At 44.4% G+C, this 27,252-nt stretch overlaps 1 protein-coding gene across 1 annotated transcript in view; it reads right to left on the reverse strand.

Moving 5' to 3' along the window:
- The window catches only part of LOC126336515 (troponin C), a 46,886-nt gene extending 35,769 nt beyond the window's left edge, over positions 1-11,117 (reverse strand). Inside the window, exon 1 of the mRNA XM_050000296.1 lies at positions 10,906-11,117. Coding sequence (XP_049856253.1) covers positions 10,906-10,908 — 3 coding nt within the window. The 5' untranslated portion in view covers positions 10,909-11,117. The remainder of the gene's footprint in view (positions 1-10,905) is intronic.
- Between the last annotated feature and the right edge of the window lie 16,135 nt (positions 11,118-27,252).

Consider the following 27,252-nt stretch of genomic DNA (forward strand, 5'->3'; position numbering starts at 1 on the left):
CTCCGCCCACGGCAATGTTATTCCGTTTTTTTGGGGGGGGGGGGGGGGTTACCCCCTCGTATACTCCACTAATACCTTAATCTGTAGGACAGCCGGTATCTCTGCTTTTCCCTGAAAGATTACAGTATCAGCACCTGCATCTGTTGTCAACAGACCTGAAAATTTCCGACAGTAATTTCAATGTGGAGAACAATGCTCAAGAGAAGCAAATGGTCACTGGAGAACTCCTGAGTATGGGTTTCAGTATGTTAGATGTCCAGCAAGGAGCGCTGACTACAGTGCACATGAGAGAACAAACTCTAACCATGAACTTGCAGCCCAGCTCAGAAAACAATTGCCGGCCAGTGTCACCGAGTGGTTCTAGGCGCTTTAGTCCGGAAACGCGCTACTGCTACGGTCGCAGGTTCGCATCCTGCCTCGGGCAGGTGACAGGTTAGTTAGGTTTAAGTAGTTCTAAGTTCTAGGGGACTGATGACCTCAGATGTTAAGTCCTATAGTGCTCAGAGCTATTTGAACCATTTAGAAAACAATTGTTGCAGTTTGCTTTGGGAATACAGCAATACGGGACGTTTTGAGTGCAAACTGGACAGAATTATTTCCTGTACGAAAGTGGTAAGGGGTGCTGCTACACCTGATATGCTCTAGTATTCACTGAAAAGTACACGAACCAAACACTTCACGAGTTGAGCAGGTACCGCGGCAGCTGATCCGGCTGAGGGAAAGTCCAGATAAGCAACTGTGGGTGTCTACTGATCTAGAGGTGCAGCTTTCACCACAAGAAACTGAGGTGGACTTTCATCACGCACTGTCAAACTTAGTCACCTCGTTTCTAAATTCTCACGCCCCTACTCAGTGTTGAACATTATGACTTAGGTTAACCATAAAATATTCATGTTCACAGAACAGTACGAAAGCAAACTTAAAAGTGCAGACAACCTTGAAGGTGGGCCAACCACAGCTACAAGTAGTCATCTACGGTTTTAAGAAACCGCTTCAGCTGGATTTAGTCCTTTATTATTGGATCACGACAGGTCACATGGACAACAGGGTGGTGCCACTAAACTGTAATATGAGTGACATCATACCTGACATTCCCTTAATGTCTAAATGTAGGCACCTCATTAGTCTTACTGTATGCCACCTATGCTATTGAACTGACTACCATTAGCGATAACTGCCAGAAATCCTGTACTGACAGTAATACTTCCGTTGCTTTCCAATGATTGGCATCTTCAGCAAATTAGGATCTGAAAAATGAGTCACCCAGAGCTGTTAGTGGCACTTCCAAAATGAAGCTCCTAGCCCACATTGTTCTGTGATCATTGAGCCAAAAAGCAGGTGTATGACAATAATATCGTTGCTAATTCTTTGTACGACCACAGAAGAAAAGTGGAGTGCAAACACTTTCAGTATGAGAGTTTTCTCATGGTGTCTGAGGCCGAATGACACAAACTTTGATGTGATAAAAAGTAAAAACATCTACAGCCGTCCTAATGATTGTAATTTACTTTGTCGCTACCAGTTTCAACGTTTCATTGCGTCATCTTCAGGCTGTATTTGATGCGGTACAGGGTCATAAGGTCCCCATGCATAACCCATCAGTTGCCAGCATTACTGGATGCGTAGATAATGTGTCAGCACTCCAACCATCAACTGACAACTGGCAATATAGTACGACGAAAATACAAAAAAAAGAGAAAAACAATTAACTTGCCACTCAGTTGATGTATATCAGCCGAGAGCTGGCTTTCAAAGCAAAACAAATGAGCAACTACAGCGCTACAGATTAACTGAATTCACACTTCCAGAAACGTGAGAATAAACCTCTTAAACAGAATAACAAGAGAGAGACATAATAAAGATACTATGAGGAAAACGCAGAAAAAGATAAATACTTAACCTGCCGCCCTGTATGTTTATCTCAGCCGAGAGCTGGAGCCTGACTGGTGAGATGCATGCATCGTTTGAGCTTCCAGACAAATCAGTGGTGTTATTATTGTCACAGCAACATGAGTATATAATTGTATCAGTTATTCGTTACGCAATTTTTGACCTAGTACAACAGCACAGGTCTGTCCATACGAGGAATGACCTATTTACACTAAAATACACTGAAGAGCCAAAGAAACTGGTACATGTGCCTAATATCGTGTGGGGCTCCCGCGAGCACGCAGAAGTGCCGCAACACGAAATGGCGTGGCTTCGGCTAATGTCTGAAGCAGTACTGGAGGGAGCTGACACCATGGATCATGCAGGCGTGTCTATAAATCCGTAAGAGTACGACGGAGTGGAGATCTCTTCTGAACAGCACGTTGCAAGGTATCCAAGATATGCTCAATAATATTCATGTCTGGGGAGTTTGGTGGCCAGCGGAAGTGTTTAAATTTAGACGAGTGTTCCTGGAGCAGCTCTGTAGCAATTCTGGACGTATGGGTTGTCGCACTGTCTTGCTGGAATTTCTCAAGTCCGTCGGAATGGACATGAAAGGATGCGGTGACCAGACAGGATGCTTACGTACGTGTCACCTGTCCAGCTCGAACAGTCCCCTGCTGATATGCATGGTCAATGGATTCAACAAGTTATCTCCATACCCGTACCCGTCCATCCGCTCGATACAATTTGAAACGAAACTCATCCGACAAGGCAACATGTTTCGAGTCATGAACAGTCGAATGTCGGTGTTGATGGGCCCCGGGTGATGCGTAAAGCTTTTTGTCGTGCATTCATCAGTGGTACACGAGGGGGGGGGCTTTCTGCTCCGAAAGCCCATATCGATATATAGATGGTGTTCGTTGAATAGTTCGCACGCTGACACTTGTTAATGGCCCAGCACTGAAATCTGCAGCAATCTGCGGAAGAGCTATACTTTTGTCATGTTTAAAAAGATTCCCTTCAGCCGTCTTTGATCCCATTCTTGCAGGATCTTTTTCCGATCGCAGCGATGTCAAAGATTTGATGTTTTATCGGATTCCTGATATTTAAGTTTCACTCGTGAAATGGTCGTACGGGAAAATCCCCACTTGATCCCTACCTCGGAGATGCTGTGTCCCATCCCCCGTGCACCGGCTGTAGCACCACGCTCAAACTCACAGAAATATTGATAGCCTGCCATTGTAGCAGCAGTAACCGATCTAACAACTGCGCCAGACGTTTGTCTTATATAGGCATTCTGCCTGTTTATATATCTCTGTCTTTGAATACCTAAGCGCTTCAGTGTGTAATCACGAATTACATGCTTCTAGGGTACAACCTTTGTACAGTTTCCGTTCTGCCTACCACAAGGCCAGTTCAATTATTAAAGCAGATAGACAGCTAACTGCATCAACGTTACCAACTCTTGCCACGATTTCAGTATAATGCAGAACAAATTGGCAGTTACTTTTTACCATGAAGTCCATAAATTGATATACAACTTTTGTGATAGCTATTAATTTTAATGTAGTTTCTATTCACTGGAAACTCTGGGCGTGAGGAACAAGTTTATTGTATACAAGATGTATCAGCGAATCACAATTAAATTGGAATATTGTAACATTTCAGAGGAATAAGCACTAAGCGCAAGTTGTGGCGTGTGGTTAGAGATATACTTTGCATAATATTATGTACAGTAAATGTACTGTTATGAGTTTGATAATTACAGATTGAAGGCTACATGGCTTGCAGTGAGTCTATTACAAGCGCTCGTAGAGATGAAACTCGTCTTAGAACGTAATCTTGCAGATGTGCGACGAATCAGTCGCTTCTTACAATGTTTAAAATATTTTGTGTCGCAAGTTTAGGAGCTTGTAAAATCTCTTCACCTACTCACGAACTTCAGGTTTTCTGCGGTAGGCTTTTCCGCATTCTGACTCTGAACCGCATACATCTGCGGGCTCGTTATATTTTCCATAATAAATTTTGCGGAGTTGCGAGAATTTTCAGTGAATGGCACGAGTGAAGAGAAGTTTAAATTATTTCCGCAAAATATCGCACATACCACTCGATCGCTGATCTGTCGGCAAAAAATGCAGCATATCAATCTGTCCTGCTGACAGCATAAAATAATGTGTGAAATTATTTGGTGAACTGTAACCTCACAGTATTGAAGACGTTTATTTCCCGCCACCATATCCTGTCTACAGTTAAATCAGTTTCCAGGAAATATCATAAGACTAATCTGGTCATGCGACAGATTACACAGTAATGAAGTCAACGGACTTTAAGACATTTATTAAATGCTCTCCCCAACGAACAGTATTATCTATACGGTTCCAATATGCAGATACTGCCACTTCATCTGTTGTCGTTGGTGCCCGAAGAATCCAGGGAGAAGAGAGATCAGAAACAGTGTGGATTTTACGTCAGCGTTACTGTCACTACATTCAGTAGTTGATTTACATAGTAATGAAGACAAAGGGCAACACTTCCGACTGTGCCAGGTCGCCATAATTTCAGCAGCTCATTCAGAAAGAAGTCTGCCTAGCAACAAAGACGTACCTTAGCCACGGAGATCCGCCCGAGTTATTGTTCAAAGTGAGACGCAATTAGTCTTCCCGTTATCTTCCCCCAGTGTGGCGAAGATAAACGGCTCCTCTGGCGTAACGAGGTGCTGGAAGCGAGCCAGTCGCATTTCTGCAGAATAAAAGCAGGACCCTGCTCTATTAATACGGGTCGCGGTGTCAGATATAGAAGGCTGACGACAGCGTGCAACGGCTCGAAGTTTGGCGTAGGTTATGGGTCTACCTGCCTATGTGTCACTTGCACGTCTGGCTACCTCCTCACAAGCTTACCTTATGTACCTGCACAAGTTCCTTCACAGCCACTTCAGAGGCGCCCTGTCAGTGAAATACCTTACAGACCCAATTGGTATACGGCGTTTTACGCGAAATCAGTCACAATGGAGTTCGAGAATCGTGAGATACCTAGCCATTTAATTACCTCTTGGATCATTCTTATATGAAAATCCGGAAGATCAGAAACGATGAGAAATTACTTCTACGGCCGGCCGCTGTGGCCGAACGATTCTAGGCGCTTCTGACCGGAACCTCGCTGCTGCTACGGTAGCAGTTTCGAACCCTGCTTCGGACATGGATGTGTGTGATGTCCTTAGGTTAGTTAGGTTTAGCCGCGCGGGATTAGCCGAGCGGTCACTGGCGCTGCAGTCATGGACTGTGCGGCTTGTCCCGGCGGAGGTTTGAGTCCTCCCACGGACATGGGTGTGTGTGTTTATCCTTAGGATAATTTAGGTTAAGTAGTGTGTAAGCTTGGGGACTGATGACCTTAGGAGTTAAGTCTCATAAGATTTCACACACATTTGAACAGTTTTGAGTTAGGTGTAAGTAGTTCTAAGTCTAGGGGACTGATGACCTCAGATGTTAAAACCCGTGGTGCTCAGAGCCATTTGAACCATTTTAACGTCTTCTACGTATTGTGCCTCCACGATACAGTAGGAAGAATATGTTTGCGGGTGATTTTGGGGAATTACGAAACTAAACTGCGTCGGAACAGGCCTTGAAGGCACAACGATACCGACCGACCTCCGTATCATCCTCAGCCGATAGGCGTCACTGGATACGGATATGGAGGGGCGTGTGTTCAGCACACCACTCTGTCGGCTTCTGTCATCTTTCGTGACCGGAGTCGCTAGTTCTCAATCACGTTGCTCCTTAAATGGCCTCTAAGGCCTGTGTGACACCGTTTGCCACAAACGCGCGTCAGAACCAATCACCCATCCAAGTGCTAGTCAAGCGCGACTGTGCTTACTTCGAAAACTGTCGTTTTACCGCCTTGATCTACTGGAAAAATGCTTTATTTATACAACCAATATTTTCCGTGAGCTGGTGTGTTCAAAAATGGTTCAAATGGCTCTAAGAACTATGGGACTTAACATCTGAGGTCATCAGTCCCCTAGCCTCAGAACTACTTAAACCTAACTAACCTAAGGACATCACACACATGCATGCCCGAGGCAGGATTCGAACCTGCGACCGTAGGAGCAGCGTGGTTCCGGACAAGCGCCTAGAACCGCTCGGCCACAACGGCCGGCCGAGCTGGTGGAAATCGGTCTTACCATTGCGGCAAGCCCTTAGGCTTCGGAGGATTACAGACTGCGTCTGAACAGGCATCGGAAGCCCCAACGACACTTATCGACCACCATCTCATCCTTATCCGATAGGCATCACTGGATGCGGATATGCAGGGGCAAGTAGTCACAGGTGTCCCGGCAGCTGTCTGTTTTCGTGACTGGAGCCGCTACTTCTCAGTCAAGTAACTCTTCAACTGGCTTCACAAGGACTGAGTGTACCCCGCTTGGCAACAGCGCTCGGCAGAACAGGACGGTCACTCATCCTAGTTCCAGCCAAGTACAACAGCGCTTAACTTCGGTGTTGCGACAGGAGTCAGTGTTACCACTGCAGCAAGGCCCTTGGCGGGGTATTACTGGGTGCGAAGTTTATTACACACCTGGCAACAACAAAGGCTCTAACTCAGTTCGGCAGCAAGTCAAACTGAGATGGGAGGACAGTTATTGATAAGTTGTTCTGTCCTGCTTCAAATCTCTGGAAACAACGCGGTGTCGAGTATAGACTCCTGGTGAAAGCTAGGCCACGTGTGATACTAACAAGGGTCCCACAGTAAATGCGCCAAGGAAATCAATTACTCTTTTGGCAGTGGTAGTGGTGCGGCCTGAGGATGGCGATAAAGTGCCGTCCGTAGAATAAAGACGTTCTCAAGATACAGCTGTGGTGGTACCTTTTTTTATATAATCCGTTTGCTGTTTACATTTATTCTAGTCTACAATTAACCTGATTGTTAAAACCGTCTGAAGTAATCTATTTTCGATTTTTATTGATATTATTGCCAATAATGAAGTAGACTTCGAACAAACATTGAAAATTTTTAATGAAGGTGAAGGAGAAGGCATCTCGATCGATAGTGGATCGGGGCTGTGGCATAAATTGGCCTCATTGTCTGCAGCAAAGATGGCGAAAGTGAAGGAGACGCGCGGTAATGTCGTGAGTAAAAGGTCCCAAGTTGATGACTGCTCTGCATCGTCACTTTCGATGGCAACAATTTTTCGCCCTGGATCAACCATAAAATTAAGGCTTCAGTTATTATCCCTGGTTTATAACATGCCAATAAAATTACAAGTATATTAGACAAATTTACCTTCTATCCCAAGAACCATTGTGAATGTTTTCTCCTAGTATTACGTCGGAAGTCTGTTATGCCTCCTCCGTCTTTAATCTTGTGAAGCAAATGGAGCAATGTATTTCATTGCTACTGCACTTCACAAAAATACTTCCAAACTTCGGAGGTACCTTTCTGCAATACAAACAAGGTACGATTGTTATGTCAGGTGTTGGCTGCTCGTTTCTACTGTTCGTACTGTAATATCACTTTTCCGTTTTGCTATAGTACCCCAGTATTTCAACGCAATAGAAATTTTGCAAATAAACATTGCTCATTTTTTAAAGAAAATTTATTTAAGAACCAAAACTTTTTACACTGCTTGTATGGCAAATTGATTTGCAGTTCGTACTGTTCGTACTGTAATATCACTTTTCCGTTTTGCTATAGTACCCCAGTATTTCAACGCAATAGAAATTTTGCAAATAAACATTGCTCATTTTTAAAGAAAATTTATTTAAGAACCAAAACTTTTTACACTGCTTGTATGGCAAATTGATTTGCAGTTGTTTCTTACCGGCTTATTAGTAATAAGCGAAAAAAACCTCTACTTCATTATCGCAGTGCTTCAAATTGTAGCGACATATTTAAAACCTACACTCTCGCCTGAGGATAGATATCCGCAAGTTCCACTGTACAAATGTTACGATGGGCCAACCGACTGGACAGTCGGTAGTTTTTTCGTTCAGTCGTTTTTTTCAGTCGAATGAAAACAATTACCCTTTCGGCCATTTCCGCTACGAGGATGTTTCTGACTCCCTCTCCAGGTTTCAGTGGTTTCACTTAATATGAGAAAACCGACTGCCACAAGTCGCTAACACTTCGGCAGTTTATGACTGTTTCCACTGTCCTCGGGTTAAAGTTATTTCATTTACAATCTTTTAAGCCATTTCGATTACGTATGAACCATAACTAGGGCTGCTAACACTTTTGGAGAAAAATCTTATTTTAAACAAAGATGAATTATTTTAGAAATTTACATATTTACTTACTTAAATGCTATTTTTTCGTACTTCAGGCATTAATTACGTATTTCTGATTGGTTTGCAAAGAATAATAAGTGGTGTTATGTTATAAATTTATTTTTTGAATAAATAAAAAATTACTTTTTATTTAAATTTATTGAAGCTCTGTCTCTCTCTTCGCACTGATTTGGACTCATCACCGATTCTTTCGGTAAATGCTGAGGTGGCGTGAACAGCAAGCATATGATGCATTTTTTTAACTGTTTGGTGACTTAATCACTGACTCGTTAAGCATATATTCACACCTGACGGAAGTATTCTTCCTTTCACAAAAAATATTTGTCTTCGTTCGTTAATATTCTGAGAATTTCTTTAGTTAGTATAGTTTTACAAGATGAATCACACTTCCAGACGCTGTACATTACACTTAATTTATACGGTCACTTTTAATCTTGTCTTATGATTTCTTCCGTTAATACGCCACTGAGGGTTTCGGCATTCCGATCCAGACACAAAGTTCAGTATTAAGAAAATACCGTTTCATAAATACGGATGAGAAACTGAAGTAAAACTATTTAGTAGCACTCAATAAGAAGCAAGTATTGGAACGGCAATAACAGTAATGATGGGCGACAACGGAGCGTAGTCAAAGATATTTAACAATGCCAAAACGATAATTTGATGCCAAATGTTTCCGCTCGGAACTGGATGCACCTGCATCAAGAGCCTCCACTTGTCTCGAGGAAGGTACGAACGTGGTTGCAGACTGTTTACAGTGGTTTGCAGATAACAGCTTAACTGTGTAACTAAAGTACCAATGTGTAAATGTGTATGGTACTTCTTCACGTCGAATACTGCACCTGCAAAGCTGTAAAATGTAAATAGGTTTGTGCGTACGGTCATGATTTTTACGTACGTACCTAATAACGTAATATTCTGTAACATATATTTACCTTCCACACAGATGGCTGAATAAAATTTTAAGTACTAAATTCAAATAATAATATTAATTTCGTGCTGTTCACTGGCCTGGTACAAGCCTTTCTATCGGACGTCACTTCGGCGACCTGCGTTTCTCTAATCTGCGCCAGCTATCCGACGGGGTAAACTGGAATCCGAACCACGTATCGTTTTTTGCGACTCCTCACATCACTGTGATGTGAAGGCTAGGATAAAAGGAAGACTGAAAAATCCGTGACCCAATTTAAATTGGATGCTGTGACCTGTTTCCAGGCAGGTGCCTTATCGCTTTAACTAGATGCAACGCCCCCCCCCCTTTCTCTGTTTTTTCCGGTACCTTCTGGTTTCTAGGCACTCACCTTACTACCTCTTTTTAGCTGGTAGTGGCAGGAAAGAACGGAGAAAGTCAGGTTCAGGCTGGGTGGAGATATGGTACACAGGGGATAGCGTCAAATCCTGAGGCTTCGCCACGATACATTGCACCCTCTCCCTCCCTCCCCTCTCCAGCCTGTCACTGTGCCGCTCCCACATAGTAACGGCCTTCTTTTATTTTTTTTATTTTTATTTATCTTTTTTTTTTGTTAAACCATACAACTTGCTACTCAAGAAAGAAACAAAATCAAAGCTAATGCTACATGGTTTCCGCCACATAAGAAAGAAAAAAATCATTTCCAGTCGTGAGCTGCAACGAGTTTTATTTTTTATGAATGAAAAGGGAAAAAACCAAGACAAGAAGGGTCACATAAAGGAAGTATACTGTGTACAATAGACCTGAAAGGGACATGACGAAAATACCAACACCTTTTTTTGTTTTTTTTTTTTAATTTTATCAAAATCAAGGTAAAAGAAACAGAACACGCAAATGGAAAAGAGATTCTACTCTTCATCCAAATCCTTGACGACTAATGATACATACATCATATTCACAAAACGTCAACGATAGCATGGTATCCTTTGCCATATCCAGGGCCGTAATATACTGGTAAAAGACACAAGGGTCCGGATCATATCCGCTTCCCGCCACGTAATGAATATAAGGTCCGACTAGCCACATAACTGTATCGTTCTTCGTTCTGGGAAAGAAGGTTCTATTGGGACGCAGAAGAATCTCACTGGAGATTTTCGCTTCCCACCGCTAGACCAGCAGGTCCGATTCTAGATTCAAATGCTTTTTAATTCATGGACAGCATTACATCTTTTCAGTGAAACAGAATGCAGCCGGTCGCTAAAATTTGCCAATTCTTTATGTATCCCTAAGGGAACTTTTACGCTCAAAATTGTACCCCCAGCGATATATAGGCTTAATTAGTTACACGGTAACTGTAGCTGGAACAACACAGTACCCACCAACATTTTAATCAGTTTAAAGTGATGAAAAGACTGGTTTCACTCAGAAGAATGATTGGATAGCTCAGTAAACTAAAACACCTAAGAGAGTTTTTAGCTCAAAGAACGAATACATAGTTCAACCGACAGAGAAAGTACAGACAGGTTTCACTTGAAAAGAAAAATAAGCAAAATCGCCACGATCTGAATCGTTTGTTTTGGTTCGGTTGCTACCAAAGATTGGTTTCACTCGAAAGAAATGTGAAACAGTGGAGCCCGGTAATGGTTTCAGTAGCCCTACATGACTATGATCGACTGCATTATCGCAGTGCTTCAGATAGCGGCACATTCAAAACCTTCACGCTCTTGCCATGATGACTTGAAATCCGCAAGACCCACTGTACAAGTGGGCGGTGCAATCCTGATACTACGGAGATCGGAAAGTGGCCAGTTCCCTGGGGTGGCACCTGCGGAACTCGTGACTCACCATGGCTGCTGGTGTGGTGACGCTGGTGTGGTGTTTGGCGGCGAAGCCTCGGCGGTGTCTGTTGCGAGCGGACTGGCGAACGCGAGGTGCGTCGCGGGCGGCCTATATAGCAGGCGCCGCCCCAAGCAGCTAGACGACTATTTGCAGCGGCACATCGGCTATGCGCGCCGCTCTCTCTCCCCTCTCTCCCTGCTTCTGCGAGGCCGCACCCACCAACACCGGCGGAAATCCTAGTGACAATAAAAATAGGCCACGGGGAGCGTGGGCGGCGCCGCACATTGTCGCTGCTGGAATCTCGGCACCTGCCAGCAAAACGTCGTCAGCGGTTTCTGAGAGTACTGCACGGCTACGTCAGCGCTATTTTCAGAACTGGAAAAACACTGAGGATCGCAAGTTATTAGTTACAACCTTACTATCGTATAACCTAGCGTACCTAGGAACTTTCTTTTGGAGATGTGAAACTCAATTCTACCTGGCAAGGTATGATACTTCCTTTTTTTAAAGAAGCATAACTACGAACGAATCGAAATTAGACCACATCCAGCAAAGGATGGCGGTTATTGCTGAAACAATCGGTTTTCGGTTATATCGGTTTTTTTACAATCCAGTTTAACCTGACTGCTAAAAACACTCATGACAACCGGTTTCTGAAATAATCAGTTTTATGTTATTTGTTCACATTACTTCCTGTAATAAAGGTAGAAATCGGACAAAGAAAAGTGGTAAGTGGTTGAATATTACAAAAAATCACCATTCTCTTATTGATTCTAATTTTTTGAATCTCTACTTAGAAATAATGTTGTAATGATGGATCATATCAGCACTTACACCTTACGAATAGTCAGTGCTAAACAATGAAAACTGTGGTTGAAGAAAATGCGAATTTAGACTTTCTCGCCGAATATCGTTGATAATGTCCTCTCGGTTTATCAACCGAGTCAAGGCGTCGTTCTGCAGCGACGTTTCAACAAGTTTCTTACTTGTCATCTTCAGGCGAAATCTGAAGATGACAAGTAGGTAACTTGTCGAAAGATTGCAGCAGAACGACGCGTTGACTCGGCTGATAAACAGAGAAGACGTCATCATTGAAGTTGAAGAAGTCTGTTTTCGTTTTAATTTATCCGTTTTCAAGGGCTACAGGCAGGTAAAGGCGTATTATGTAGACAGCGACAGCAGATTAGCTACTTTCTATTGTAACTGTGCATTTTTAACGAATAGTTCTTAATTTTTTAAATTATTACTGTTACCCTAATCTCCTTCATCTTTTACTATATCAATCTTTACTCTGTTAAAGCAATGGATCATTGCAATTAGTTGTTCCATCAACTCGTAAAAAAAACACGAGGGCTGTCATTCTCTTCCTTCTTCGTCACAATTCTCAGCCGAATTCTGCAGCAGCAATGAAGATGCTCCTGCAGCATTTTCGATGTAACTGTCTGATTACCCACAATACAGACCGTAATTGGCTTTCCCTGAATTTGATCTCTGCTCACATGAACTGCTGGCTATGTAGACAACGTTTCGGTACACACATCGTGCAGTAGATCAGCGTAGATAATTGGCGAAAAGCACTGCTAGCAGCCTTCTATGAAGAGGTGTTGGAATGTTGGTACAGCGCTACGACAAATGTCTAAGTCGGAGCGGTGAGTATATAGAGAAGTAGCTGGAAGGTGTAGCTAACAGTTGCAAATAACAACATTTTTGATTTTAACAGTGGTTTCCATTTCACGACCGATCGGACCTTACTTTCCGAATAGCCCTCGTATTTCTACACTGGGGTCGGAGTCATTCTGCAGTATAGCGGATGTTTGAAGACGACAATGCGAAACTACCGTATAGAACAGATGGGGGCAAGTCTTGCCCACTGTACGTACATGCGTTCCTTAAGCCAGGCTACACGCAACAGGGACATTATTGTCTTAGCTATGGTGTACTAATGTTATGCCATGCGTTTGTTGATCGCTTCTGTTGGCATTGTTATTAAAACTGCACTGATCTCTTTCCACATTTTCTATAATAATACAATATTTCATAATAATTCATATTTTATGTATAAAAATTACTTTTTTTAAGGTAGCTTTAAAAACGAAAAAAATTTGCACTTATGCTATGGCTAACTGATATTTCGATTTTTTACTCTTTTATTAATAAAAAATAAATATACCTGTTGTAACCGAGACCAAACAAATTCCGAAATATACCGGTTATTAGGAATTAAAATATAGGCATCGCTTTTAGCCAGAAGATTTTTCCCAGGCATACAGCGGCTTTCATTCTCCCTCTTACGTCATAACAGTCACCACTAAACCTCCAGTTTTTCTAGAGGAATAGTGGCACAAGTAGTTCTAATTGCCGTCAAGAAAAAATTATGTTACGAAATATAGTTTCTTTCACAGTGTTTCGGCCACATGTAGTAAGCATTGCTTCACGCAGTGGAGAATGGCAAAATAGAGGCACGTCGGCGACCGAGGCGTTGCGAAGTAGGCAGGCACAGATAACCTTGCTGACAGCAGCAGTCTACCAACAGGCTGACGCAAGAACACACACAGACCGAGCGCCGAGCAAAGCCTGGAGAGAGTGCCGAGTAAGGGGAAGTGAGGCCAGCACGCTAAGCTATGCTGCAATATACTGCGGGAGTAACAACAAAAAGCTACCACCGAGGGTATAAAACGTTCTCCTGTTGGATAGAAAAAGTGGAGTGAAGGCAGCAACGGACAGAAGCCATTAGGAAGCAGTTCAGATCTGAGGACAGACGTGGTCGGTGTCCGAATGTCCAATCTTCGTAGGTGACGGTTTTGGAAGTCTGTTCCAGCTCGCAGGAGTCATCCGTTCTCCGGCAGATGTCAACTTCAGCTCTGGAGGTCGGCCCGAGGTCGGTCGGCACCATGGTCGAATAACGACAGCGAGAACCAGCAGGACTGGCTCCAGAGCCGTCTTGGTCACAGGCGCCGCCGGGGACTGACGCCCAAACTTCACGGCAACCCAGCCCCACGGCGTGTTGTCCATCCATGACGGGACCTTGCAGACATCGCGACTGACGGCTTCCCAGCAGGCGTCGGCAGCTGACCTCACGACGACGCAGCTCCGTGGGAGTGCCCCTACTGGGGCGCCGAGCGGCGACGAGTTCATCTCAACCACAGGGCATCCTGGCTTCAGCGGAGCACTGGTGGCCTGAGGTTCCCGAGTGCGATCAGCGGCGCGCGTTGCGCGCATTGTCGGAGAATCTACACAGCAGCAACCAGGACGAGGAATCCGCAGGGCTGGGCAGCGACGGCGAGGGAGAAATTGTAAAGAAAGTTCAATAAATAATTGTAAAACTCCACGCCGTCTCAGTCTTTGGCGCAGTCACTGTGCCTGCAGCTAACAAGTGGTGCCAGAAGTCGTAACAACAGGCACACACAGAAATCGCCGCGAAACAGTACCGAAATATGCCTCTGTAATTTCGTCGCTGGGGCGATGCGAACCTGCTTGCTATCCTGTGTCATCCTATTCATCTCGACAATAATTTGTTGCAATTATTCCAGTTTCTGCCTTCCCTTATAGTTTTCGTCTACTACAGCTCCCTCTCGTTCCGTGGAAGTTACTTCCTGATCCACGTTCCTTCGAACCATTTTGCTCAAGAGCCATTATCGACAATGTGGGATGGCATCTCAAGCTGCATATGTACGGACCTCGTTATTAATTTGTGACTCAGATAAATTACTGTGTTATCAGCTCTCAATAGACTAAAGGCGAGTCTTAGATTGGCCGCCAGCTCTCAAGTACTCATCGTTAAACGTGGACGCCATTTGAAACAGTTCTTGTCAACTGTTCTGTTTCAGACTGATGTCACATTGAGTGACCCAAAGTTGTGACACAGTAATGCTGATTGTGTGATCGGACGATTAATTGATTAATAGCAATAACTGTAATTATATTTAATGAATTATCCAGTATGAGACACGATCAAAGACGTTTACTAAATGTGTTGAAAGTCATTTTTCTTCTCCTCATTTCATTATATTGAAAGGCTTTAACAGACTTTCTCACTTCTTGCCACAAATAAGTACCCAGATTAAAAGATGTCCTTCCCTGTAATGCAAATTTAGGAATACATATTATTTTCGTATCAAAAATTATACCATAGCAGTTGATCGGTATGAGACGTGCACGCCCATAAATTGCCATTCTGGAAGATATATAACGGAACCATCTTGGGTATTAATAGCCGCTTAAGCAGTATTTAGGCCCTTATTATTGGATCATTACCGGTTTCGTGGCACCAAAAGCCACATTTTCAGGTGAACGTAAGACTAAAACATTCGAGTGGGAAAGCTGAAGATGTGGCTTTTAGCGCCACAAAACCGATAGTGATCCAACGAAATAAAGGACTAAATACAGCTAAGCAGATATTAGATTACTATTCATAACTGTTGTTGCCCTGCCTACAAGGCTGTCTGCATATAACAAAACATTCCTCCTCACACATCCTGTAACTCCACAAAAACAAAAAACAAAAAAAGTTTCAAATGGCTCTGAGCACTATGGGACTTAACATCTGAGGTCATCAGTCCCCTAGAACTTGGAATTACTTAAACCTAACTAACTAACCTAAAGACATCACACACATCTATGCCCCAGGCAGGATTCGAACCTCTGACCGTAGCGGTCACGCGTTTCCAGACTGAAGCGCCTAGAACCGCACGGCCACATCCGCCGGCTGTAACTCCACAGTAGTTGCCTCTGCCCTTAACGTAAGTCGCCAACTTTACTTAGTTCACGGCCAAATTCACAAACGTTAATTAAAATTAAGCACCTTTTAAAATTTACCTTCGCTGTTTGTCAGTCAGCAGGAAAACTATGCTATTAAGAAGCTCTTAACCATATTTGACGTTTTTGCATTGGGCTATTAGTTGCTAGGTACTTGTTATGAAATGTTGCTGTGATCAGCGGGCCGCACGAATTCTTAAACTGGGTCCAGTTTAACGACCATTGCCCTGGTGTTCAAAATGGTTCAAATGGCTCTGAGCACTATGGGACTCAACTGCTGTGGTCATTAGTCCCCTAGAACTTAGAACTACTTAAACCTAACTAACCTAAGGACATCACACACATCCATGCCCAAGGCAGGATTCGAACCTGCGACCGTAGCAGTCGCACGGTTCCGGACTGCGCGCCTAGAACCACGAGACCACCGCGGCCGGCGCCCTGGTGTCTTAATACAACACCCGTCACCCTGTACTTTTTTCTTCTAAGTGTCCTACATACATTCCTTCCCTCACTGATTCTGAGACGAATCTCCACATTTATCTTATCAGTTCACCTAATTTTCAACAGCCTTCTATAGCACCTCATCTCCAATGCTTCCATTCCCTTCTGTTCCTGTTTCCCCCACAGCCCATGATTCATTTCCACTCAGTCCTGTGTTCCAAACGTACATTCTCAAAAAAGTTTCCCTTAAATTTAGGCCTATATTTGACACTAGAAGATTGTTTTTGGCCCGGAAAGCACTCTTCTTCTATGCTACTCTGTTTTTTGTTACCTCCTAGCTTCGTCCGCCATACGTTATTTTCCTTCCAGTGTAGCAGCATTCTTCGTGTTCTTTATTTTATCATTCATTTCCTCTTCTCATATTCCTCTTTACTGTAGTCTTCCTTAGCTTTATCCATATTCTGTACTCCTTAGACTGTTTAATCCGTCCAGTAGATCCTGTAATTATTCTTAACTTTCAGTGAGGCTAGCAATGTTATCAGCAAATCTTATCACTGATATGCTTCCACCCAGAATTTTAGTCTCATTCCTGTACCTTTCTTTTATTTCATTGTTTTCTCTATGTATAGACTAAACGTAGTGGTGAAACACATCCCTGACTCACACTCTTTTTAATCCGAACACTTCGTTCTTGGTCTTCCATTCTTATCTTTCCCTGTTTGTTTTTGTACATACTATATATTACACTTCTTTCGCTGTTGCTCACAAATAGTTTCTTCAAAATTTCACTATTGCACCATTTTAGACTGTAGATTCCTTCTTCAAGGTCCACGAATCCTATGAAAGTGCCTTGATTTTTCTTAACTCTTGCTTCCATTAACAATCACAACTTCAAAACTGCTTCTTTGGTGCTTTTACATTTACGAAGGCCGAACTGATCATCACCTAGGAGAACCTCAATGTTCTTTTCCAATCTTCTGTATATGGTGTGGATAATATTTTTCCAAAAGTCAGATGGTATGTCTCATAGATTCTACATGCCTATTTAAATAGCCGTTTGGCTGACACCTACCCCTATGACTACAGAATTTCCAAATGACTGTTATCTAAGCCTTCTGTCTTATTTAATCTCAATTCTTACAAAGCTTTCACTCTGATACTGGATCCTCTATACCTTCCTCATCGACTGCCATATCTTCTTCTATCTCATCATCACACAAGTCTTCCCCCACGAAGAGTCCTCCTGGGTACTCCTTCCATCTACCCGCTCACTCCTGTTCTTTTAACAGTGAAACTCCCATAGGACTTTGAATGCACTTTGCCCTTAACGTCACCGACGCTTGTTTTGACTTTTCCACAGTCTGAATCACTCGTTCTGGTAACTATTCCTTATTACATTTCTTCACATTTCTCAGTAATCTTTTGTTTGGCTTCTCTTGCTCTTCCTATTTTTTACATTCCTAAGTGACATATGCTGTATTTCTGCCTTTTGTACTTGCTTCTCTCGTCGATCAGCTGATCTGTTTGCCGAATTTTCCTGGCAGTTATCTTCACTGGACCTACGTTTGTTAGTCCAACTTAGGTGATTGCCCCGTTTATTGATATCCATTCCTTAAAATTAACTGCTTACTGTGGTATTAACAATCGCAACATCTACATCCTTGGAAAAATTCAGACACATCTCATCTTTCCTGAGAAATTCAGTATGCCCTATTTTCCCACTTTGATTCTTCAGGGAGAATCCCTGAAACTTCAGACTACCCTCTATCAGAACTAAATTATGATCTGAGTCTATATTTGTTCCTGGATACGCCTTACAATCCAATATCTGATTTTGATATATCTGACCATGATGTAACTAGGCTTAAATCTACCCATGCCTCAGGCCGTTTTCCACGTATATCTTCTCATGATTTCTGAATAGCGTATTCGCTATTACTAACTGAACTTTATTTCAGAACTCAGATACCCTTTCTCCTCTCTCATTCCTGCTACTAAGCCCATACTTTCCTGTAACTCTTGTTCTCTATTCGTTCCCTACTACAGCGTTCCAATCACCTATTGATACAAGATTTTCATGTCCCTTTACATACTGAATTACACGTTTAACCCCCTCAGACAGTTTATCTCCAAATCTTCTACTTGTGACGTCGTCATATGTACATGAATTATTGGTGTTGCGGTTGAATTGCTGTGAGTTCTTATGATAACAACCCTGTCACTGAACTGTTCACAGTAACTCACTGTCTGTCCTTCTTTCCTATTCATAACGAAACTTACTTCCATTACACAGTTTTCCGAAGCTGTTGATATTACCCTAAATTCATCTGACAAGAAATCCTTATTTACTTTCCATTTCACTCCATTGACCCTCAATATATCTAATAATAGGCTCTGTATTTCCCTTTTCAGATTTTCTAGCTTTCCTGTCACGTTCAAACCTCTGAAATTACACGCTCCGACTTGTAGAGCGCTACCCTTTCGTTGGTTACTGAATCTTTTTCTCTTCGTCACTTCCCCCTTGTCCGTCCCCTCTTGCAGGTCCGAATGGAGATCTAATCCGGAGTCTTTAGCCAATGGAGATACCGTCATCACTTCTTATCGATAAGGCCACATATCCTTTCTATACGCATTGTATGCCTGTAATGTAATGTTTCCACTGCCTTCTGCATCTTCCTGCCGTTGATAATTGCCAATTTTTTCGCCTTTCAGGGGCAGTCTGCGACCACCCGCTCAAGATGCTAACCTGAACCTCTGCCCAGTCTCGGCTCTCTTTCAGAAGGCCTTATACCGGAAGTCTTTGGCGACCAAGGCTGACAATTTTTATTTATAATGTAAGCAATGGCTGGAATCGAACTAGGGATCTAGGATTTTTTGACTACTACTAAAAGACACTATCCCTTTTTTAACTTTTATTTTCTTGTTCTTTTCTTGCTTTGGATAGCTACCTTCAGCTTTAATCGTTTTTTATTCCATAACTAAATTAATTGTCTCTATAACTGATGAAAATCCAGTGTATCCTTTTTAAAAGAAATAGCTTCTTTTTCTTAAACGTAACGTATTACACAGCATCTTAAAGAATTGAAAAGAATATTTCGTCCATTATGGAGATATAACGATCCAAACACATTTTTCTGACATGTTAGTTTTTTACTCATTCTCTTTTGCAGAACTATTTCTCCGCAGCATTCTGGGTAACTGCTTTCCATTTTCAGATTGTCTGGGCCTCCAAGCCCATCAGGATCTCCTAGTCCCTCGTATTCCAGGCAGGTGCCCCCTACATCTGGCTCACAACTGACTGTGTACATCATCTAGTTATGCGTATCGTCGCTAGTCTTCATTACTGTAATATTTGGAAGAAAAATATAAGTTAATAAGGAGAAAAATAAAATTTCTCAATAAGAGATCAAATAAATTTTGGCCTTGAAAACATTCATTTTTTTAGCTATCTGGTTAAATTATTTTCTTTTATGTTTCAGTATTAAAAACATTAATTCATTACATTTGCCTGATTGCTGTTATCTTCTTATGCCCAGTCTTCGAAAGTTTAAGGTTATTCCCATATTTTTTCGTGGTCTTAGTATTTTCTGTTTTGCAGCCACTACTTTTGGGCGCTACTGTGAAAATTGCTAAACTCCGCCACAATAGTTGCAAGAATCCTTAGAAGCCCACGGGAGCCAAAACACAGTCACGGAAGTTGCGGCAACCACCTCGTTTACGCATTCCGAGCGGTGGCGAGCTGAGCGTCGCAATAGCGAAGAAACAGCGAAAGGACGGGACTACTGCAGAACCGGATGGCTGGGTTTCCACATCATCAAGTTACGAACTTTTAATACCATACGTGGTTGGAAGTGGTACGTCAGCATAGAAAATGAGCACCTAACCAATGTAAATAGCCGTCATTTCTAGCTAAAGGTGTTCCAGTTTGTCAGCACCAAGCATGAGGAAAGGGCTATTCCATGCATCGGGGCTATGTGGTTCTGCAGACAGCCACCAAGAATTTGGGCGCTCATCAGCATCTGTCCAACTGCATGCTGTAAAACCGTTGGCACACCGACCGAGCATTCGAACGTGCCTTTCTGACGTCATAGGGCGGTAACACCGCGTGGCGGAGTCTATCCGAATGTGCAGAGCATGTCACATATTCTCTATGTGCGTTTGAACGTAGACGGATTAGAAGGAAGAGCGTCACCTACGCCACATGCACTTAATCTCCCTTCACTGCAGATTCGCGAGACGCCATATTGGCTTTCGGTGGAAGCCCGTATGTACACTCATGCTCATAAATTAAGGATAATTGCATAATGTGGTGCCACACAACTTGGCACTACACAAAACTGGAGCTAATAGCATAGCTAATAGGGAACACACACGATACAGATCTGTAAGTCCACGGTATTGGTGATAAGTTGAAAAAACCGTCCCGAAACGCATGTGCTACAAATCGACACTGTTTCCTGCGCATGTACCCCGATATCAATATGATCAATATGGGATATGATCACCATGCACAAGTACACAGGCCGCACAACGGGTTTGCATACTTTGGATCAGGTGGTCGAGCAACTGCGGGGGTATAGCCTCCCATTCTTGCACCAGTGCCTGTCGGAGCTCGTGAGATGCCCGAGGGGTTTGAAGACGTGCAGCGATACGTCGACCGAGAGCATCTCAGACGTGCTAGAAGGGGTTTAGGTCTGAGGAACAGGCGGGCCACTCCATTCGCCTGATATCTTCTGTTTCAAAGTACTCCTCCCGATGGCAGCTCGGTGGGGCCAAGGGTTGTCATCCATCACGAGGAAGGTGGCACCCACTGCACCCCTGAAAAGGCGAACACGCTGGTGCAAAATGACGTCCCGGTACACCTGACCTGTTACATCTCCTCAGTCAAAGACATGCAGGGGTGTATATGCACCAATCATAATCCCACCCCACACCATCAAACCAAGAGCTCCATACAGGTCCCTTTCAAGGACATTAATGGGTTGGTATCTGGTTCCTGGTTCACGCCAATTGAAAAGCCGGCGAGAATCACTGTTCACACTATACCTGGACTCGTCCGTGATCATAACCTGGGACCACTGTTCCAATGACCATGTACTGTGTTCTTGACACCAGGCTTTACGGGCTCTCCTGTGACCAGAAGTCAGTGGAATACACCTTGCAAGTCTCCGAGCGAATAAACCATATATGTTCAGTCGTCTGTAGACTATGTGACTGGAGACAACTGTTCCACTGGCTGCGGTAAGCTGCCGAGCAAGGCCACCTGCAGTACTCGGTGGGCGTCTGCGGGCACTGATGATGAAATATCGGTCTTCTTGTGATGTTGTACACTGTGGACGTCCCTTACTGTAGCGCCTGGACACGTTTCCTGTCTGCTGGAATCGTTGCCATAACCTTGACATTACACTTTGTGGCACACGGAGCGCCTATGCTACGACCTGCTGTGTTTGACCAGCCTCCAGTCGCCCTAGTATTCCACTCCTTATAACGTCATCAATATAAGTTCTCTAGCCTTTTTCAACTCACAGTCACCATTAGCACGTCTGAAAACGTCTGCACACATACTCGCTGCACCGTACTCTGACATGCACCAGCACACCTCTGCGTATGTGGACTGCTGCCAGCGCCACCGTGCGATGACCTCAGGTCAAGTGCACCGCATGGTCATACCCCGAGGTGATTTAAACCGGCAAACCGCCCACCACAGCGTTGTTTCACCATGTATCAGCATTACCCTTAATTGATGAGCATGACGTTTCTAAGCACTAGGATCTCTCGAAACCTTAGCGTTAATTGTATCATTTATTGTGATAAAATGATGGGTAACGATGTATAGGTGATTAAAGAATTATTACAACTTGCATATTAGGAAAGTAGGCATTTCAAGGCAATGGTACATTGAGGATCCATAAAAGCACATTGTTCTTGGTACGGTTGGTTGTAATTACATATGTTTCTCACATATCTACTACTAAAGGTTTCAGGAGATGGCAAGATGCAAAGTACACTAATGACCATTAAAAGCATTACACCAAGAAGAAATGTAGATGATAAACGGGTATTCATTGGACAAATATGTTATACTAGAACTGACATGTGATTACATTTTCACGCAATTTGGGTGCATAGATCCTCATAAAACCAGTACCCAGAACAACCACCTCTAGCCGTAATAACGGCCTTGATTCGCCTGGGCATTGAGTCAAAAAGAGCTTGGATAGCGTGTACAGGTACAGCTGCCCATGCAGCTTCAACACGATACCACAGTTCATCAAGAGTAGTGACTGGCGTTTTGTGACGAGCAAGTTTCTCGGCCACCATTGACCAGACGTTTTCAATTGGTGAGAGATCTGGAGAATTTGCTGGCCAGGGCACCAGTCGAACATTTTCTGTATCCAGAAAGGCCCGTACAGGACGAGCAACATGCGGTCGTGCATTATTTTGCTGAAATGTAGGGTTTCGCAGGGATCGAGTGAAGGGTGGAGCCACTGGTCGTAACACAAATGAAATGTAACGTCCACTGTTCAAAGTGCCGTCAGCGCAAACAAAAGGTGACTGAGACGTCTAACCAATTGTACCCCGTATCATCACGCCGGGTGATACGCCAGTATGGCGATGACGAATACACGCTTCCAATGTGCGTTCACCGAGATGTCGCCAAACACGCATGCGACAATCATAGTACTGTAAACAAAACCTGGATTCTCCCGAAAAAATGACGTTTTGCCATTTGTGCACCCAGGTTCGTCGTTCAGTACACCATCGCAGGCGCTCCTGTTTGTGATGCAGCGTCAAGGGTAACCGCAGCCACGGTCTCCGAGCTGATAGTCCATGCTGCTGCAAACGTCGTCGAACTGTTCGTGCAGATGGTTGTTGTCCCGATCTGTTAACTCAGGGATCGATATGTAGCTGCACGATCCGTTACAGCCATGCGGATAAGATGCCTGTCATCTTGACTGCTAGTGATACGAGGCCGTTGGGATGCAGCACGGCGTTCCATATTACCCTCCTGAACCCACCGATTCCATATTCTGCTATCAATCATTAGATCTCGAACAACGAGAGCAGCAATATCGCGATACGATAAACCGCAATCGCGATAGGCTACAATCCGACCTTTATCAAAGCCGAAAACGTGATGGTACGCATTTCTCCTCCTTACACGAGGCATCGTAACAACGTTTCACTAGGCAACGCCGGTCAACTGCTGTTTGTGTATGAGAAATGGGTTGGAAACTTTCCTCATGTCGCCACGTTGTAGGTCTCGCCACCGGCGCCAACCTTGTGTGAATGCTCTGAAAAGCTAATCATTTGCATATCACAGCATCTTCTTCCTGTCGGTTAAATTTCGCGTCTTTGTGTAGCAATTTTAATTGCCAGTAGTGTATGATCGTATAATATTATGGTGGGTGAACCATTGCGTGATCGATAGGTCGCTCCACGGTCTCTAGTAGAACACCTTTGCCTTAGCAACGTTTGGTTCGCGCAAAGATCGCAGTCGCGAAGGCAGTGACAGCGAGACCGAGAAGGTGAAACAGTTCGCTCGGGGTGAGACGGCCGAGTTGGAACCTGGCGGCGAGGCGAGCAGTGTGCCGGCAGTTGATGGCTGGTACAAGTATGGCAACCAACAGTAACAGACCCTGAGCTTAGCAGCGATACCAGAAAGAGACACTCAGGCTGGTTTCCGGATTGCGAACCATTATTAACTCGATGCGGCCCGCTGGAGACCTTTGGAAGTGTGGGGCTGCTTGCCGAGGGAAGGGGCGTGTTGAGTGCCTCAGCGACCGACCGCACCTGGAGGAGGACGGCGCACCGCCGCCGTGATGCAGTTGTGTGTCGGCTACACTATGGCTAGGCTCCAAGCTGGGTCGTTGTACTGATATTTCTGGTGAGCTTGAGAGGGAACAGTTTGTTCCATCTCTTTACAATTAGTTTCCTTGTTGCATTCTCTATGTAAGGGGAACGACCATTGAGAGCCGCCATGACAGTCACTCTTGAGGTAGCGGCTGAACTGAGCGGACGGAATCGAGGGCGATCTCCGTCTTCGCCGCCAGTTTCACTGTGGGATGAGGTATTATGTGTTACACTGTTATTAATCCGCTCTTTTTCAAGACTGAAGTAGTTAGCGTGTCGTTACGGCCATTCATTCATTTATTGAGAAATTTTGCCTGTACAATTAAAGTTTTCAGTTACGTATTCTTTTCCAGAGGGGAGCATGGGAGCTGGCGTTATCCATTTACACTCCTGGAAATGGAAAAAAGAACACATTGACACCGGTGTGTCAGACCCACCATACTTGCTCCGGACACAGCGAGAGGGCTGTACAAGCAATGATCACACGCACGGTACAGCGGACACACCAGGAACCGCGGTGTTGGCCGTCGAATGGCGCTAGCTGCGCAGCATTTGTGCACCGCCGCCGTCAGTGTCAGCCAGTTTGCCGTGGCATACGGAGCTCCATCGCAGTCTTTAACACTGGTAGCATGCCGCGACAGCGTGGATGTGAACCGTATATGCAGTTGACGGACTTTGAGCGAGGGCGTATAGTGGGCATGCGGGAGGCCAGGTGGACGTACCGCCGAATTGCTCAACACGTGGGGCGTGAGGTCTCCACAGTACATCGATGTTGTCGCCAGTGGTCGGCGGAAGGTGCACGTGCCCGTCGACCTGGGACCGGACCGCAGCGACGCACGGATGCACGCCAAGACCGTAGGATCCTACGCAGTGCCGTAGGGGACCGCACCGCCACTTCCCAGAAAATTAGGGACACTGTTGCTCCTGGGGTATCGGCGAGGACCATTCGCAACCGTCTCCATGAAGCTGGGCTACGGTCCCGCACACCGTTAGGACTTCTTCCGCTCACGCCCCAACATCGTGCAGCCCGCCTCCAGTGGTGTCGCGACAGGCGTGAATGGAGGGACGAATGGAGACGTGGTGCCAATGATGGTCGTATGCGTGTTTGGCGCCGTGCAGGTGAGCGCCACAATCAGGACTGCATACGACCGAGGCACACAGGGCCAACACCCGGCATCATGGTGTGGGGAGCGATCTCCTACACTGGCCGTACACCTCTGGTGATCGTCGAGGGGACACTGAATAGTGCACGGTACATCCAAACCGTCATCGAACCCATCGTTCTACCATTCCTAGACCGACAAGGGAACTTGCTGTTCCAACAGGACAATGCACGTCCGCATGTATCCCGTGCCACCCAACGTGCTCTAGAAGGTGTAAGTCAACTACCCTGGCCAGCAAGATCTCCGGATCTGTCCCCCATTGAGCATGTTTGGGACTGGATGAAGCATCGTCTCACGAGGTCTGCACGTCCAGCACGAACGCTGGTCCAACTGAGGCGCCAGGTGGAAATGGTATGGCAAGCCGTTCCACAGGACTACATCCAGCATCTCTACGATCGTCTCCATGGGAGAATAGCAGCCTGCATTGCTGCGAAAGGTGGATATACACTGTACTAGTGCCGACATTGTGCATGCTCTGTTGCCTGTGTCTATGTGCCTGTGGTTCTGTCAGTGTGATCATGTGATGTATCTGACCCCAGGAATGTGTCAATCAAGTTTCCCCTTCCTGGGACAATGAATTCACGGTGTTCTTATTTCAATTTCGAGGAGTGTATATTGCTGCAATAACTTGGTGCCTTCAGCACAGGAGAGCAACCATAGCTCTTAAAAAGAATCGTGTAGTTTCACTTTTAGAAGCAGCGTTTTGCAATGTTAAAGTAAACTGGGGCCTATCCCCTCCTAGTTAACTTAACATGTGGTCGTAACGGCTGATGAATAATTTAGATGACGATTCCGTGTGAAACCTGGTAGGAGATTCGTGTGTTTCGTGTGAGTTAATTAAGGCACTAATCGTGTGACGTAATTTTTTAGGCAATCTCATAAATTTTGTCCACGGATCCTTTTAACCCTCATTTGCAAGCAGCATGTCCTAACTACTTTGACAAAGAGTAGGTTGAACGTGTGAATAATTGTAAAGAATGGAAAGCGAGAACGAACAGAGGGGTGAGTACAAAGAAATTAGCTGTTGGTATCGGTCACCCACGTGGTGTCGAACTGCACTGCCAGCGAGCAACCAGTTCGTTCTTGGAAATTAGTTAAGGTGAGGATGCTTGCGTGTGCTGTTAATTGTTTATTTGCGTGTGTCATATTTCACAGGATGGTTTTTTTTAGGAATTTGCTTTCTTTTTTGTATATGGGAGACGTTTGTGTCTGCTTTGTCCCCGGTTTTTCCGCCAAAAGAATTTTATTTATTCGGTCCAAGTAGTAATCTTGGGTGCGAATTTCGATCACTGTCCCAGCAGACGAACCACAAGGGTAGCAACGTAGTTCCATACTCTTTTCCAGTGCTTAAGTAGCAACGAGATGCCTGTTAGTTTAAGAACCTTCAGTGTGAGACAAAACTAGAAGTTATTTGACTTGGCTTTGTTTGCTGCAATTATTGAGTTTGTAAATTTTCTGGGAGTATAGATGATAAACGTCTTATACGCTCGATGTCATGGATTTAGTGGTCATTACAAACCCCAGTCCTGTGTAGAGAGCAATGTTATCAACAAAGTGAAGTTCTCATAGATCATGTTACAGCGTGTCAGTTACTTACTTGCCCACTTGGTTGCTTGAGCCCTCCCCCGCGTTATCCGTTGCGCACTTTTAACGTAACTAGACGTCGGGCCGACCCACTAAATTCAGTCCTTCCGAGCATTGAACTAAGCGGGTGGGCACGTGTAAATGAGGCGCCTTGGCCACACACACTCTAGCATAGATAGAACGAAAGAGAAGAAGAGAGATGCAAAGGTAACAATACATAACCAGACGGAAAACTTTCAAGCTTCCGATTTGGTTTATCGGGTGCGAGTGAGCCGAGGATCGGCAGTAACCATGGCTATAATTGATATTTGTTGTAGCGCTACTGAGACTGCCAGTTCGGTAGTTCTCTGATCGTTTGTTCGGCGTTCACGTCCGGTTCCATATCAGACTTCCGGTTATTGATCCCGCTTCTGTCTCTGGGCATGATAGTTGTGTGTGTACTCTTATAAAACTACTTCATTTGTTTCTTTATTTAATGGTCCAATCTGAGTGTTATTTGCGAACTTCGGTCCAAACTTCCTTGTTGGCTGCTGTAAGGCATCAGATTTGCGGCGGC

This window comes from Schistocerca gregaria, chromosome 2, assembly GCF_023897955.1.
Source record: "Schistocerca gregaria isolate iqSchGreg1 chromosome 2, iqSchGreg1.2, whole genome shotgun sequence".
Taxonomy (NCBI): domain Eukaryota; kingdom Metazoa; phylum Arthropoda; class Insecta; order Orthoptera; family Acrididae; genus Schistocerca; species Schistocerca gregaria.